This window comes from Manis pentadactyla, chromosome 13 (assembly GCF_030020395.1).
Source record: "Manis pentadactyla isolate mManPen7 chromosome 13, mManPen7.hap1, whole genome shotgun sequence".
Classification (NCBI taxonomy): Eukaryota; Metazoa; Chordata; class Mammalia; order Pholidota; family Manidae; genus Manis; species Manis pentadactyla.
The window spans coordinates 96,818,598-96,835,274 of record NC_080031.1 but is presented as its reverse complement, the minus strand read 5'-3'; the positions used below and the strand labels follow the sequence as shown (position 1 = coordinate 96,835,274).

Here is a 16,677-nt window from a genome sequence, read left to right as displayed (position 1 = left end):
GTTACTTCTCTTTCTGCTCATCTGCATTTCAAAACCGTGTGATGTTAAAGAATCACTGTTTACATTGGTAAATCCCAACTTGGGTCCAATTGTGAACGTTTGCTGAATCCAAGTAACTAACCGCTTCCATGTGCAAAGCAGGACCAGACTTCTGGGGGTCACTATGAAGAGCCCCAGGAGAGCCGGATATGCAGATGGGGTTTTGATGGGGGCTTCTATCAAAAAACAGCGAGAGTTTCTGAGGTGCGAGGGAGGTTTGCAGTGGGTGGGGAGGCTTTTAGTGCTTGATGATAACTGCAATTGTGCCTCCCTTCCTGGACTAATGGGAAGGCTGTTGGGACAAATCAGCGAAAAGTCCCGTGCTTAGGGCCAGGCACATAGTAGGTGCTCAGTGTCACTCGAGACAGACGCAGGGACGCTCTCTGGAGAAATGCCTCTTTCGGGACCGACCCTTTCCAAGGACTTAGCTCGGGGCGGGACCCTGCGTCTGGCGCCCAGCGTCCGAGCGGGGTGCTCGAGGGCACGAGCGCCAGGCCCTGGGGCCACCGTGCAGCCGCGGACGGACCGACCGACGTCCCGGCAGCGGAGCGCAGAGGGCCTCCGCGCGCGCAGCCGCAGGGCTGGGGGTCAAGGCCGGGGCGCTCTGGTGGCGCGGAGGGGGTGGCCGGACGCGCGGGGACGGAATGGGATGTGACGAGCGGCGCGCTGTGCATTGTGGGAATCCCGGGGCCGCGGCGACTGGTTCCAGTTCCCTCGGCAGCGGAGCCGGGCGGAGGGGGCGAGCGCGGCGCGTCGGGCGGGAAGCGAGGAGGCGGGCCGGCCAGCGGGCAGCGCTGAGAGAGCAGGCCAGCGGCCGAGAGGGCGCGGGCCGGACACCTCGCCGTGGGCGCCGCCGCCGCCGAGCCGCCCCGTAAGTCCCGCGCGGGCTCCGGCGCAGCGCGCTCGCTTCCCGCCGCCCGGACCCCGGCGCCGCGCTTCTCGCCCGCGGGCCCGGGGAGCGGCGGGCCTGGTGCGCACCGGGCGGCCCTCGGCGGGGTCGGGCCTCCGGGCTTGGCGCGGCGCACACCGGGGCCTCGCGCGCGCACGGCGCCCCCCAGGCCCTGCTCGGGCCGCGCGCGGGCTTCCCTTTGGTTTTGTTCAAAAAGCAAACCCGGAAGCCAACTTCTCTCATAGCCGCGTCCGCCTGCCCGCGCCTGGGCGCTTTTCTGGGAAGGAAACTCTCCTGCCCTCCCCCGGCGGCTCTTCCCGGGGCGGGCGGGCCGCGCCGGAGGCCGTTGGAGGGCTCGCGGCGCTGGCCGACCCGCCTGGGCCTGGACGCCCGGGAGCTGCCGTGCGCGGAGTTGTACTTGGTGGGGCGCCCGTGCGAGTTGTCGGCCCAGGCACAAGTGGGGCCCGAAACCCAGGTGGCTGTGATGGAGCGTCCAGCAGGGTATCTGCTGGGGGCGGGGGGCGGACTGGGGGACCCTCGCGGGACCGGAGCCAGGCAAGGGCGGGGAGGGGGTGTCGAGGGACTGGCTGGAGAGGCCTCGGGAACCCCCGCTGCTAGCGCTCGCCTCCTGATCGGCCTTTTGTTTGCTTTGTGGTTGGCAGGGTTTTTTTAGGTAACTCCAGAGGGCTGTTAGGCTCCCTGGGTGGAGAAGGCCAAGAGGGACGAGACTCGCCGGGGGTGGGTGGCGTGGGGAGGTGAGTGCGCTGGGTGCTGCCGGTCCTGTCACCTGACAACAGGTGTGCGCGATGGCGCCCCCCACCTCCACTCCTGTAGGGACCACTGATCACTCAAGGATCTTGTTAGTAGATTGATTGGGAGGTTCTTTCAGATAAGGTGTTAGGGAAAATATTTCTGAGTTTGAAAGTGAGAGACTGCTGTACAAATAGCTGAGACAAACTTTGAATTCAACAATTGCGATTTCCATGAAGTCCTTCTAGGATTTTAATGGTACAATAAACAGCAGATAAGAATAGACAATTAGAGGGGCACTCCTGCTAGCTTCTTTTATTCTGCCACCTTTGTGGTTTGAGGTTTTACCACTGGGGGTAGGGGTGGGTGAGTGCTTTGTTCTAAGGTTCCCTGCTCCAGAGAATTTTGAACAGCTTTAGCTTTGAGTGGAAGACAGTAGTTGTAAATTATGTGGACTCCACCCACTGCAGGCCACCTTTAGGGTCCTAGTGTGCCCTCTGGAATTATTAGCTGTGAAATGGACACCTCCTGCCTGCAACAGGAATTAATACCCTCTGTACACAACTAATCAAACTTGTAGTGGCAGCTTGGTCTGGCACAAGAGGCTCTCCAATGAGGATAAATAGGCTTTTAAACCTTCTTTTTCTTTCTTTTCTTCCTTTTTAAAATAAAAGGACTCTCAAGATGTTAAATTCTTCCCCATCCCTCCCGACCTGGTTTTAGGAGGAGAGTGGGAACTCTCTTCAGTCTGTTAATTTTGTTTTCATCTGTTGCCATTGTTAATGTTGATCCTAGATAAAGGCTTTAAGGAGGAGAGAAGGGGTTAAAGTAAGTGAAAATTCTTTGAGGCAAGGTGTTAGGATGAGGAAAGGATGCTCACTTTTTTAAAACTTTTTGAGAGTTGTCTGGAGCATCACATGTGACACTCTAGTATGTAACAGTAAGTCACCAGCTTGGTCTATACCAAATGGGTCAGCATCAGATTTGAAGTCATTTCTTCTGGTCCTGGAGAGCCCTCAACCCTTCTCAATAGAGAGGCTTGGACTATATGTATTTGGGACCTGCCTCTATTACCTTCAGAACTAATGCTGCTCCCAGTCATTTAAAGGAGATTTATTTAAACAAAAGCACAAGCTGAAAACCCCAAACTGACAAACCCCAGCAAGAGTTTGTTTGTGGTGTTCATGAGAATTGCAGCAGCCTCTAGTTCCCAAAATTTGAGTGTGCCCTTGGAACTGTGTTGGGTTTTTCAGAGCCCAGTTCTTGGCACATGGGCTAGGAAGGGGCAGAGGTGAGTGGGGCCCATGCCTGTCTTGTGGGTCCTTCCCATGTTCTGTGGGTTTAGAAGTACATTGGGGCCTGACTCAGCTCTTATGAGTGAATCCATGTGAGGCAACTCTTCATTCCAAAGAATTGTGTAGCTTGTTTGCTTGGATCAAGCCTGCCAAATTGGCATCTTGCAGTCTTTCAGTGAATATTTCCTGAGAATTGACTCTAGGTCAGGCACTGGGGACAGAACCATGATCAAGAAATGCCAAGTCCTTGTCCTCAGGAAGCCGAGACTAGGAAGGGAAGACAGGCAAGGGGTCACTGTGCGATCAGGGCAGGAGGCCACAATAGCTCCCATAGTACCCCTAGGACAGTAAGCTGAGCCAGAAACATCCCTTGCCAGGCACAGAAAGGCCAAGTAGAACTAGCTGGCCAGAGGAAGGCAGGTGGAGACAAGTGTTTGAGGCCCAGGGAGGCACATGCAGAGTCTTAGAACAATGATGATAAAGGTCGTAATGGGGAAACTGCCAGAGACTGAGGATTGCTGGGTCCTACAGGGGAATCATGCAAAAGTAGAGGGCCAAGCAGGCCACATCACAGAGGATCCTGACCAGAAACACATTCAGGTATTGAGACTTCACCCAAAGAGCGGTAAGAAGCCTTTGGAAGGCTCTGAAGACAGGCATGGTCAGATGCTCTTTATTCTTACTGGGAACACTTCATCTAATTAACAAATACTGAATGACTTCTAGAGGTCAAGCCTGACCAAGGTCCTGCCCCACTGAAACTCACATTTTAACTTTTCCTTTGATGGCTTCCCATTAGTATGGCTATCAGAGTTTGGCACAACCTTTAAAAGGGTGAGGAGCTGTGAAGGAAAGTTTCCTTGTTAAGCAGGCAGGCAGTGCCTTACTATTGAAATACAGTGCTGGTTCCTTCAGCGCAGCTCAGGAAGCACATCATGGAGTGGGTTTGCAGAGGTGAAATTTTAATCCCAGACTAACCTCCTGTGAACTTTTTCCTGCTTGTGAATAACACTCATGTTTGGGTTTTGTTTGTACTCCTGCTGCTAAAAACCTAATACATGAGGAAGATATGTCTGCTGGAACAAAATGTGCAGTTTTAGGATTTAAAACTGCTATCTCAATTTATCCTCTCCCTGTTTGCCATCCCTTGGATCACTAATAGGGTAGATTGTAAGTTGTTTTAATCACCCCCCTCCCATTATGATGTGTTTTATGAATGGGGAGAGATGTTTTCCCTGATTGGCTAGAGTACCAGAGCAGACTCTGTTCTGAGCCAATCAGAGTGCAACTTGTGAACTCTAGCTCTGTGAGTGATAGTTATGTAGTATGTCCACATACCTCTGAGGACATGACAGCAGTGGCACCATTAATCATTTGGTACAACAGGAGTAAGCAGAAGAGAATGCTGTAAAGAGGATTAGTGTCCCACACTTGTGAATTAAGTGTCTCGGGTTTGCCTTCATGATTGCCATTGATGAGAAGGTGACAAACGCATGTGGACACATGGGCATTTATCCAGCTGCAGGGAGCAGATCCTCTCAGCAACAGTAACTTCAGTGCTCACAGCTCAGATTCCTCCATCCTCTGGTGCTGGAGATAGGGCTGTCTGACCAGTAGCTCCCCAGCAGTTCTAATCAATATTTTGTTCAGTATCGATATGTATGCATTCACAGTTTAGATAATAAAAGACTTCGAGATTGACCATTCCAGTGGTTTTGTGTGTCCTGATTGTTTAAGAGTTTTTCTCTGCTGCAGCTTTAACAGAGGTCAGTCTCTTACAGATCTGAGGAAAGTAAGATTCTTCCTCTGGTACGTGTCACTGAGACGGTCTCGTGGCCAGAAGAGAGGTTGCTGGAGCCATAGAACTGTCAGGTAGCTGGAAGGCCTCTGCGTGACTCCCGCCTCAGCCGTCAGACCAGGCGCGGTGTTCCCCTCCTGGGAGTCCCCAGGGTAGCTCCACCAACTCCCTGAATTTTGAGGGCTCTGGGATCTGGGCTCCCACAGGGATTGGCCAAGAGGGTGTACATGTAGGTCCCAGAGAAGGTCCAGGACCAGTGTCCCTCTTGCTATATCTCTGAGTCCTGTGGCCTTTGGGAATGCTGCCGCCATCTTTGTCAAGAGAACCCCATACTCTGTAAATGCCAACTTATCAGTCTCCAGCCAGCCAGCGTTTGAGAGCCTACCAGGTACCAAGCAGGGTGATGGTTTCTTGGAGCTCTAGTAGTGAGTAGTGCTAACTAGTTCATCCCATCAGTAGGCAGTGATGATAACGATACAGTGTAACAAGTGCTAAGGGTGGGAGGCAAGGGGGCTTGTTTACATAAATCCCACCTAGAGTGGCAGTCAGATTGAAAGGAAGTGCTGGAAACTGTGTTTGCAGAGCACCTTACAAAAGATTGAGAAAATCAATTGAATGTATTAAAGAATGGTGGCAGGCTGAGGGACATAAGGGATTTTTAGCTGGGGTCAGGGGCCCTAGCAGGAATGTCCGCTGAGGAAACTGGAGTGATTTCAGCCTGGTGGAGCCCTGGTTGCTGGAAATAAGGAGAAATGTGCTGGGGTCATTGCAGCCTTATGTGAAAGGCTGGAGCCTAGGCATGGGGCTGCCCCGATCTAGACTATTACTGGGGGCCACAAGGCACAGCCACAGCAGGAATGCAGAGGAGGGGGCTCCTTGGTAGGTCTGCATTACCAGAGAAGATACTAGGACACTAGGTAGGATTGCCCCAGACAGAGGGTTGGAGAGAGTGTTCCAGACTGAACAGCGAGTAGCGTGTGCCAAAGGGTGGTTGTGGGAATGGAGATGGTTTGTAATGCAGTGAGGAGCCTGTTAGGGTGCCCTGTTGAGCAGCAGTAGAAGATGTGAGAGGAGGTAGCATGTCCCTTTCCCCTCTGCACCTCTATTGCCCCTCCTAGTAGTAAAGGACTTGTCATTTTCATGTCCACCTTATTCATAGGATCTTTAAAGCAGGCTTCTAATTAGTCCTGTGCTATGAGGATGGATCATGTTGTCCCATGTCTCAGCTGTTGAGGGACCTGCGGTCTCACTCAGGCCTGGTTCACCTCTGTACAGCACCTCTCCAGCAGTGTGTATCAGGGTAAGCATCGGGTTTCATACAAGGCTCATGTCTGTTGTGATTGACATGTAGTTGGAGGAGTTGCAGAGATAAAGACCACAGTGATCCCTTCAGGATCAACCACAGAATCTTCATTTCCTGGCCTGGTAACAGTCACAAAGGGAGCCAAGATAATGTACAGTGATGAACAGATGCCACAGTTGCCTGAAGAACTATCACTGTCTTCAAAGTGTGGGGGACCCTCTATAGTATGTGAATGGGGTGCCCTCCTGGACATGGAGTCCAGGAAGGAAGGACGTGAATTTGTCAATTTGACAAGAGAGTATAGGTGTTTCTCCTATAAGCAATGCCAGTGTCCTGAAGAGAAGAGTGGTAAGAAACCACCTTTTCTATGATGTAGGACTGTTCCATCTCTCAGAAGAAGCTAGATTACAGGACATAGGTTATATAGGGCCCAGCAGGCTTTGACCGCTCACTCAGACCCTGGCTTCAGGTCAGCTTTCAAGTTGGTTTGTTATGTGACAGAGACTGGCTGTTTCCTTTTTTTTTCTTCTAAGCAAATAAATACCTTGAGGACATTTTTCAACTGTCTTGCAATTAGGTGTGACCATGTGACCAAGTTCTAGTGTCTGGATCATGGTCAGAAGTGGTGTGTCCCACCTCCAGGCCTGGCCCCTGAAAACCTCTATGTGTTACCCTCCAGGGCCTTTTCCCTTCCTTGGTAATCCTGGGAATTGTGCATTGAAGGATGAGAAAAGTCTGGATTGCTGAATCATATGGAGAAACACCAGCCAATCATGGAAACCCACTTTGGGCTTCTCACAAATGAGAAATAAGCTGTAGGGGTTTGTTTATTATAGCAGCTGGTACTACCCTCCACCATATGAATGTCTAACATCATTTTCTTCAGTAAGGTGGCTTTTTTCCATTTTACATACATTGTCCTCATTTTTATTAACTTTATTGAGCATTCAGTGAGTGAGTGAGTGTCAGGACCCTTACATGCATGCTTTTATTCAATTCTCCCACTAGCTCTTTGAGGTTCATTCTGTCATCATCTCCACTTGACAGATGAGAAAAAATAGGCTCAGGGGTTAGGTCACTGCCCAAGCACACATAGGCAGTAAGTGACAGAGCTGTGACTCAAATTAGGTTAGTCTGACTTTGGAATTTGAGTGATTAACCACAATGCTCAATAGCCCCTTCTGCCTGGCATTGCTGCCCACATCTCCACAGACCTCTGAAGAGCAGATGGACCTGGCACATTTGTGGGTTTGTCTGGAGACTGCATAGCAGCAAGGTGATTTTCTAAACCATGTTTTTAAAATCACACACTACTTTATGTCTTTATGCTACAGGTCTTAATCAGAATTATTACATAGCTGTGGCTGCAGCTTAGGGATCTATAGTTAGAAGTTCAGAAAGAACATGGGGAGGGGTGAGGAATAGAATCGCTATAGAACAGCCCCCTGGGGGAGGGGATAAAGATTGGGGGCTGCCTTATCAAAGAGGAGTCTGACTCAAAATGAGACATGAAGATGTTCTTCTATCAGCAGAGTGGCACCTGAGGGTCCATGTTGTTTAAGATCTTTCCTGGGAGCCAGGGACCTAGGGATGAGTTGACTGCAGTGCCTGGCATCAAGTAGCTTATGGTTCAGTCGAGTTGGGGAGGCAGGCACACAGATATGTGCCAGGATATATGTGTGGGCACACGGAGCAGTGAGCAATTCCAGTCTATGGTTAGGGGTTAGGTCCAAGAAGAGGGGTCGTGTTATGTGAGCATCAGTTCAGCAGATTGTCACAAGGACAAAGGGTGTTGCAGGTAGGAGAAACAGCATGTATGAAGGCATTCCTGGACAGAGCATTACAGGTCTGCAAGTCAGTGGCGGCCAGGGGGCAGTAGGCAGGGTTGGCAGGAAGCAGTGCAGAAGTACTTGAATGGTGCTGTTTGTGGCTGGCTCAGAGTGATGGGGAACCAGCCAAGTGGGCAAAGGTTACTTGGTGTCCATGCAGACAGGTGCCGGGGAGAACAGATGAGAAGTAGAGCTGAGCCAAGGTGGGGAGAGTGGGGAGAAGGGAAGAGGCTTAAGAAGGTCTGGAACTTGGCTCGTGGTCAGGGGCTGTGGAAGTGGGCGGAGGAGTAGCGGCTAGGGTGACGCCTGTGTGGCAGCTTGATGCCTGATGCTGCCACTAATGGGGCCGAGAAGCCCGGAGGAGTTAGGGTACCCACAGGATTTGCAAGTGGGCCCTTGCTGCAGGCACTCACAGCAGAGCTCGGGGGCTCAGCAGCCAGGTAGCACAGGGCTGGAGACCTGGGCATCACTACAGTCGATTCAGAGACTCCGGGCTGGACTTGGCGGGAAGCACCGGGAGCATCCCTTTTCAGGAATAAACGTGTAGGACCACCAGGCCTGGGCTCATGGACCTTCTCGGGGCCGGGCGTTGTCCAGCTTCCACAGAGGCAGCCCCGAGCTTATCCAGTCAGGGCTGCCTGAACACAGTGATGAAGTCTGAGCTCCGCAGAAAAGGGACTGAGCTAGATTAATCATCACGGACCACAGGCTTCTCTTGCTGAAAGAGAGGAAACACATCTGAAAGCTCTTAGTCCAAAGGTGTTGCGTCTGTGAAACACATTTGTGGTAAAGACAAAAGACTGCTAGGAAATGCAGCGCCACCTTTCCCTGAAAATACACGTGCACACATGTATACACATATCATTTCCTGCTCAGAATGAGCATGGGCACCTCTTTGCAGGGAATGTTTTAAGAGGGAGCTCACTATAGCAAGAAATGGAACGAACCAATTGTTTCAGAAAAAGCCAGACTCTTCTGGGACTCTCTTGAGCACTCAATGATCAGTTAAGACTTGATGCCCCTTGATAGGGTGAAATACAGGGTTTCTCGTTACAGAAGCCTTTAGACCCCCTCCAGCGTCTGTCAAGCCACCTTAATTTGGCACAACTACCCTAGGGTGTCCAGGAATTCTGTCTGCTGTTTTGGCTGTCTGTCAGGCAGTTGATTTGAGGTGGTCTTGGGGGTCACACTAATGTTAGATACAGACTATAGCATGTCCCAGATAGAGGGTTGGGTGTCAGAGTGACAGGACCTCCTAACTCTAGTCTCCATGATCATAGAGGCATGGACTATTGGAGCTGGAGGGGCCCATACTCCAGCGTGGGGCCAGTGGTGGGGAGAGCTCAGATGTTCGTGATGATTGAGTTAAGATAGTGATGATCTGTATTCGGTCACAGTTGGGGTAGAGAGGCGAGGCCTCCACAGAGGGTGTGGAAGGGGGAATCCTCTGGAGGGAGTGGCCCTTTGGGTGGGGATTGGGATGAGGAGGAAAAACACTTCTCCCTCTTCTCCAAGGGTAGGCCTGCCTAGCAGACAGGAAGTCTTCAGACTGCCCCTTTATTCCACTCTGGCTATCTGCTGAGCTCCTGTGAGCTGTTCCTGCCTTTCACAGATAAAGGATCGCAGCGTAGAGATGCTGCTTTCATTGAAGAACCTAGTATCGGGCTTTCCATCTTCATTCTAGGGGCTGATGACATAGTTTTCTTTTCTTTTATGAAGGCTTCAGCAGATTCATCAGCCCCAGTCTCAACTGCATGAAAATGCAAGTATTAAACAAGTGTACACAGTGTAGCCAAGAAACCCATTTTCTTTTACATCATATGGCACAAAGGCAAGGCACTTAGGAGCAGTCGTCGGAATAATGTTTAAATGAAAGTGGCTGAACTTGATGTCATGGTATAAAATGTGAAAAGCTAAGCCGTTCCCTTTTCAGGGGCCAAGGTGCTCCAGCAGTGCCCAGACTGGGCACAGGGGGCTCAGCAGCTGCAGGCAGTGGCATCTGCTGGCAGAACCCGGTTCTTCCAGTGGCGAGAGTATATGGGGAGATGGGAGGATGCGCTGTTCCCAGTGGGCCTGACAGTGTGCCTCTTGCCCCCACAGCGTGCTTACTGATCCACCTCCAGGGCCACTGCCATGTCGAGCCGGGGTGGGAAGAAGAAGTCCACCAAAACCTCCCGGTCCGCCAAGGCGGGAGTCATCTTCCCTGTGGGGCGGATGCTGCGGTACATCAAGAAAGGCCACCCCAAGTACAGGATTGGAGTGGGGGCACCTGTGTACATGGCTGCCGTTCTAGAGTACCTGACAGGTAAGTGTGCTCGGGGTCAACTGTGGATGCCACTGGCCCAGATTGCGGTAGTTCTGACAGCTTTTCAAGGATTGACTGATAGGACCCATTTTATTTCTTTGGTTTTGAAACATTTCAAACCTACAGGAAAGTTACAAAAATAGTACAATGAACATTTTTACCTAGATTCACAAGGTCGTTAACATTCTGCCCAGTCTGTCTCATCTCCCACCTCGTGTGTGTGTGTGTGTGTGTGTGCATGTTTGTACACTTAGGTTTGGCTGTTACATATCATACAGTCCATTTTGAAATTTCCTCAGTTGTCCCAATAATTTTGTCTAGTTTTAAAAACAATAATAATGCTTGGTTTTATTTTCTGACCCAGGATCCATTTCAGGATCATACATTGCATTTGGCCATCAGGTTTCTTTAGTCTTATTTAATCTGAAGCAATTTCCCAGCTTTTTTTTTTCAGTCTTTTCATGATGGACGATTTTGGAGTCCAGGCCAGTTGTTTTGTGGAACACCCTTCCCTCTGAGTTGGTCTCATTCTGGGATTAATGTTAAATGTTTTGGTCGGAGAATTCCAGAAGTGGCCTGAGTCCTTCTCTGGTATCGTGTCAGGAGGCCCCTGGTGAGGATTTGTCCTGTCACTGGTGACATTCAGTGTGGCCACTTTGTTAAGGTGGTGTCTGCGGGATTTCTGTACATCTAGAATCACAGTGGTTCACGCAATGGCCTTGGCATTCTCTGATGATCTAATCTGAATCCATTTCTTCTATACTAGTTACAAAATAGTGATTTTTCTACTTCTGTCCCTTCTACAATTACTGGTTGGCATTCTTCTTTAAAGGAGAACTTCCCTTCTGCCCTTCCCCTCTTGTTATTTTTTGTACTATCAACGTTGGTTCGTGGATTTTTTTAATTTAGTGGGTTATGTGCTATCATGTCCTTAACCATTACAATGCTCAAATTTTCTCAGATTTGATCTTCAAGCTGGTTCTTTGCCGTGTCTCCATCAGTTGCTGTCCCTTTCCTTGCTTTGCAGCACAAGAAGATGTTCTAGTTTCACCCTGATCTTTCGCTGTCTCAGTCTTGGAATCAGCTGCCTCTCCAGTGGGGTACTTGGTCCTTTTCCCAGAAATCATATTGTTGATTGCTTTGTAGCTACTGTGGGATGCCAACAGGGCAGGGTTATCACGCCCATTTTTAGTGGTGAGAAAACCAACCTCAAAGCATAAAAGGACTTGCCTGGGATCACATATAACCATCAAGGGCTGAGAAGGGACCCAGACCCTGCTGTCCTGCCGTAATGTCCTTACCACATACTGCTGCATACACACTCCGCGTAGGTAGCAGGGGAGGGCGCCCTTAGTTCTTGCGGTTTTTGCACCTCTCCTAGATCCAGAAAGGGGAGACTCAGCAAGGTAAGGCGCCTCTTCCAAAGTGATACAGTTGGGCAGCAGGAGAACTGGATTGCTTCTTGCTCTGCCAGGTCTTTCAATAGTGCAAGACAAAGAACAACATCTGAAGGATATACAATTCTGTGTATAAGATGTTCTGTTGAAAACGTCTAGGCATGAAAAGTAATCGTGTTAAAATCATGAGGCATTTGCACACATTCTGGGACTTCCGGCCCTCTGCATGTCAGAGACTCATAGGTTGTATGCCTGGTAGTGCCAGTTAGGCATGATTCTTCTCACTATCTAGATGAGGAAACAGAGGCCCAGAATTTATGTGACATACCCAAGAAAGCCTTGTATAACATTGGCAGTTAGACAGGCAGACCGGGGAGAAGTCAGTAGATATGAAGCAGAGCACATTTTCTAGTTGTGGCCTGGCAGCGTACATGCTGTGTGACCTAGAGAGTCGCTTACCTTTCTGAACTCCAGTTTCCTTACAACTCCAGTGGGGACAACTGCCCCTGTTTGACCAACTCCAGGCTGCTGTGAGAGCCGGAGGGGCTTTGAGTGCAACGGGAAAGCCGATGTGCGTGCAAACCCAGCCCGCCCATGTTTTCTGGTTCCTGAACACCACGATGCCCCTGTCAGTGGAGTGTTCGCAGGCACTATCATCATTCAAGTGCAGCATCAGTTTTATATCTTCTGTCAAGCTTTGTTTTTTTTAGTTTGTAGGATGTGGTGGAGGGGGGTACCATTGCGCCATCATATTTGCAGCAGTTACTATCTTTGCCACACAGAAATTCTGTACATTTTCTTTGCCTATGTCTGGCTGCTTGTGAACCTGAGCACAGTGCTCAGGAGATTGAGGTCAGCGAGTCCATTCTCATGTGGGCTAGAGACCCTGACTGCACCCATGCCTGTCTCCCCAGCTAGCGTGGATGTGCAGTAGTGCTCAGAGAGGAGTGGGAATGGTCAGGGCAGCCCATCACTAGAGCTGGAAAGTAGCTGAAGGCAAATCCTTATCTGGCTACAGCCATGTAAACCCCTGTACATTGAAGAATAAAATGTATTTTTAAGTTTTACTAGGCCCTTCCAGCAGTGCTGCAGTTAGCTGATCAGCTGTTCCTCCGCCTGCCTGCCCCAGCATGGTGCCCGGCCTGTGCGGAAGGTGCCCTGGGAGATGTGCTGAGCTGCTCGTGCTGTGCTTGGAGCCGTGTGCTGAAGGGATAGGACTGAGCTCAGGAGCCCCACCCAGTGAGGTCGCTGCACCATCCCATCCCTCAGAACGGGACGGCACACCCATGCCGACTGCTCTCAGAAGGCCACCAGCCCTGGGCACCTTGGGCTGGAATGTGCGAGCATATAGGTATTTGAAGTTCTGAGCATCTGCTCATGCTGAACTTTGGTTTTGGTCCCTGAGTGAGAAGGAAAGGTGGACAGGCTCTCTTTCTGCTCTGCTCTCTGCTTTTGTCTGACTGAAGGCCCTCTCTCATTTGTTCCCCAGACTTACAGGTACCTGCTGTGTGCCAGGCACGTGCTAGACTCTGTATGAGGGCATGGAAGTGAGCAGGGCGGAAATGGTCTCTGTCCCATGCCGCTCAGTCTAGTCTGGGAGAACGAGCCAGCCAACTCAGAGAGCTACTGGCTGTGAGAAGGGCCACAGAGGGCGTAAACAAGCCAGACGGGGCCTGGACGCGCACTGGCTTAGGAAGGCTTCTTTGAGGAGGAGACATCAGCTGAGACCTGGAGAAGGAGATGGTGCCAACCAGCCCTGTGAGAGCTGGGAGAGGGGCTGTACCATCCACTCACCTGTGTACCTGTGGGGTGCCAGCCTCTTCCCAGAGCCTGTGGAAGAAATGGAAAGAGGGAGAAGCCAGAGTACCAGCCCTCAAGCAGCTTAGGGCCTGCCCAGGATGTGGCCCAGCCATCATGCTCTCATACCAGGCACCTGAGGGAGGTGCCACCCATTTAGGAGGTTCCCACTGGGAGCTTTGATGTATCTGGCCTTGGGATACAAACCAGAATGAGACCTATACCCCCTCAAAGAGCTTTCTGTCCAGAAACAGGTGCAGGCAAGAAAAAGGTGGTGGTGATATAGGACCACCCATGCTGTGAGTAGGCGTCAGGTGGAGGGTGCCTATTAACCAGTTGACCAGAGCTGCCCTGCTCACCTAGTTGTCATCTGAAGGGCCCTCTGGAGGGATTGTTTTCTTCTCTGTGAGGCCCCGACTCTTACAGGTGGCATATGCAATTGCAGGTGTGGTGATGGAGGTATGCCACACGATGCCCCTTTGAACTGGCTAGGCTAGGCTGCCTGCTCTCAGAAGGCCCCAGTGTAGACATGAGGAGGGTTCTGGGTGCTCAGGACTGCTGAGCTTCAGGGCTCACTTAGAGCTAAGTGGCTGTGGAGCAGGGAGCTGATATCTCCTTGGTGCAAGCCCTGGGGACCATTTGTGATGCCTGGACATTCAGAGGGAATCAGGAGCAATAGCACTGGGAGGTCACGAATGTGGACCCTAGGTGTCAGAGCTACCGTTCTTAATTGTGGCCTTTGGCAATCTCACGGTCTCCAAGAGACAGTTTTATTATCTGCAGAATGGGCAACAGTAACCACCTCTGGGTTATCGTGAGGCTGACATGAGAGGATGCGTGTGGAGTGCTCATGCTAAGCTCACAGTGTAGGGCCCCATGCCCTTCACACTGGGGTTAGAGCAGAGAGAGGAAGGAGGCCCCAGAAATCCTGCTCCAGCTGCTTAGGGCCGATGATGGGAGCTGCTACTGCCCGCTCATGTGTGCTGTCCTTCCCACTGGTCAGAACCCGTTGGTCCTCACCAGGCACCTGGGGAATGCCTTGGCAGCTTTGGGTCCCTCTGTTCAGGCTGCCACTTGACTTCTCCTCCTAAAGCCTGTGTCAGCCTCAGCACCAACGTGCCCTGTTACCAGACTCTTCTGTCTGGTGTTGAAGGCCACTTCTGTCCTGAGCTCCTGGCACATGCATGGAAACCCTTCCTGAAAGATGTTTCGGTTAGCCAGGAGCTGAGCATACCCAGCTCCAGGCTTATGTGACAGCTGAGCCAGACCAGCACAAGAGCATGTGAAGCAGCAGCCCCTTCAGGGGCCATCAGAGCCCCATCGCATGACCCCCTGTGCAGAGAATGCTTTCAGAGGTGGGGGACCACGCAAGTACTCCTCCCTCGGGTCTGCTCAAGACTGGGGTGGATGTGGGGAGGAGATTATGGCCTCATGTCTTGCTCTGAAACTTGAAGCTGGCATCTGTTTCTCCTTTGAGCACAGAGCCTAATCATCTGCTGAACTTAAAAGGAAAAGGCAACATCTGGAACAAGCCTTGGTCTGGCGACCAGACAGCTCCATCCCCAGGTCTGTGTGCGCCTGGCTCCGCAGCGCTGCTGGACTCTTCCCAGAGCCCTTCCTGAGGCATGTGGTGCTGTCTGTGTGTCTTCTCAGTGCCCCAGGACTGCCTGAGCCTTACGCTGTTCTCCATGAGGAGACTGTAACCTCTTGGGTTGCTGTGAGGATTGATAGTGCTCCTAAAGCATTTAACCAGCATTCATAGTAACCACTCAATAAGTGGTAGATAAAAATAAGTGTTATCATGGGGAATCTGAGGCAGCCAGGGCAACCTCTGCCAGCCAGCATCTTTGTCGCCATAGTACTGTGGGACTTTTTTTTTTAATGATATTTAAAGGGAACTTGACTTGAGTCAGTGCAGAAAGCCTCTTAGTAGTCCCTCCCCTGTGCGGAGCAGAGTGCTGTGTGGTGCTGGAAGATGTAGGAGATGTGAAATAAGAAACAGATGACATGGCTTCTGGCCCAGTGGAATTTCCATTGATGTCAGGGACACACAGTGCAGAGATCAGGAATCCCTTCCTAGGGAGATCTTACTAGGGAAGAGCCAGGAGATCAGTTGAAAGTGCCTGAGTCCCACCATGGGGTAAATGAGAAGCGTGTAGCAGAGCAAAGAGCAAGCACACTTGTGATTTGATGGTCTTAAGTCGTGGTTCAGCATTGTTCAAACTGTGTTCAGTGGAACCTAGGTGTTTGGCGAAATTTAAGAGGTAGTCCACCAAAAAATAGGGTTCTATTGCTGACATTAGAAGATGGTTAGATTGGCATTCCCTCTTTTGAGATGGATGTATGAATAACTTTGATGAGTTTCTCAGTAAAGGAATTTGTTTTAGTTTGGGAAACACTGAGAAATCACTTTCTTTACTATAGGACTTTTTAGAGCCTTTAACATACTGGCATCACCATGAATCCCCATAGGAAGGAACTGTGATATGCAGTGGTTCCTAAACCTTTATCACAAAAGCCTTTCAAGGAACCCCTATGAACCACTCACACAGTACAATGTAGAGGATACTGTTGCTGGTTAAGTCCATGAGAAATGGCACTCTGAGGAGTGCTGAGTGAAGAAACAAAATTAAAAGCTGCCATAAAGAATGAAATTTGGTCTGGCTGTTACGGCCTTGAGGAACAGAGCAATAGGTAGGAGGCCTAGATCTCCCTCCTCCATAGAGAGCCCAACACGTGGAAGGTGCCTGGGGATTTCCCGAGTGAGGCGGTGACTTTGACTTGGGAAGCTGAGTACTAACTCTGCTAAGCTGGGTTGCTTAGGCCCTGACCCCGGTTGGCCTGTCATGCTCCAGGCCCTGTTTCAGACACTGAGATACAAGACAGAAGTCCCTACTCGAGGAACTTACCCTGTGAGTGTACCTTTGGAGCTGTCTTACCCAACCGGAGAGAATAGGCCTGGCACCTGTTCATCACATCCAAAAAGACATTTGATGACTTTTTTTTTTTTCTTTGATCCTGAAACCTTGTTACATAGCCTGATCACACACCATATTCCTCCAACTTACCTCCTAGGACTTAGGCCTAAGGAGGTCTAAGTTTTTGTTGCAAAAATCAATTTCACTCTCAGGCTTTCCCAACATGAAGAAGGATGGAGAGCCCTGACTTCCAGCTCTTAGCACTGAACACTGACATCTTGGAACAAGCACAGACCCTCCTGAGAGGGCTGCTGATTTGGATGCCTAAGCTCTGCTCTGTTTATAACCTAGTGTCAT

General features: G+C 50.7%; 1 protein-coding gene across 13 annotated transcripts in view; it reads left to right on the top strand.

The window, feature by feature from the left end:
• Positions 1-716: 716 nt before the first annotated feature.
• Positions 717-16,677, top strand: part of LOC118918758 (core histone macro-H2A.1) — an 82,147-nt gene continuing 66,186 nt past the window's right edge. For 5 of the 13 annotated variants that reach the window (XM_036897942.2, XM_036897925.2, XM_036897969.2 and 2 more), the window contains exons 1-2: positions 723-910; positions 10,004-10,208. In XM_036897942.2, coding sequence (XP_036753837.1) covers positions 10,037-10,208 — 172 coding nt within the window. In that variant the 5' untranslated portion in view covers positions 723-910; positions 10,004-10,036. Of the gene's footprint in view, positions 911-1,384; positions 1,404-10,003; positions 10,209-16,677 lie in introns of those variants that run through there. The other 8 variants (XM_036897964.2, XM_036897992.2, XM_036897977.2 and 5 more) reach the window with 6 other exon arrangements.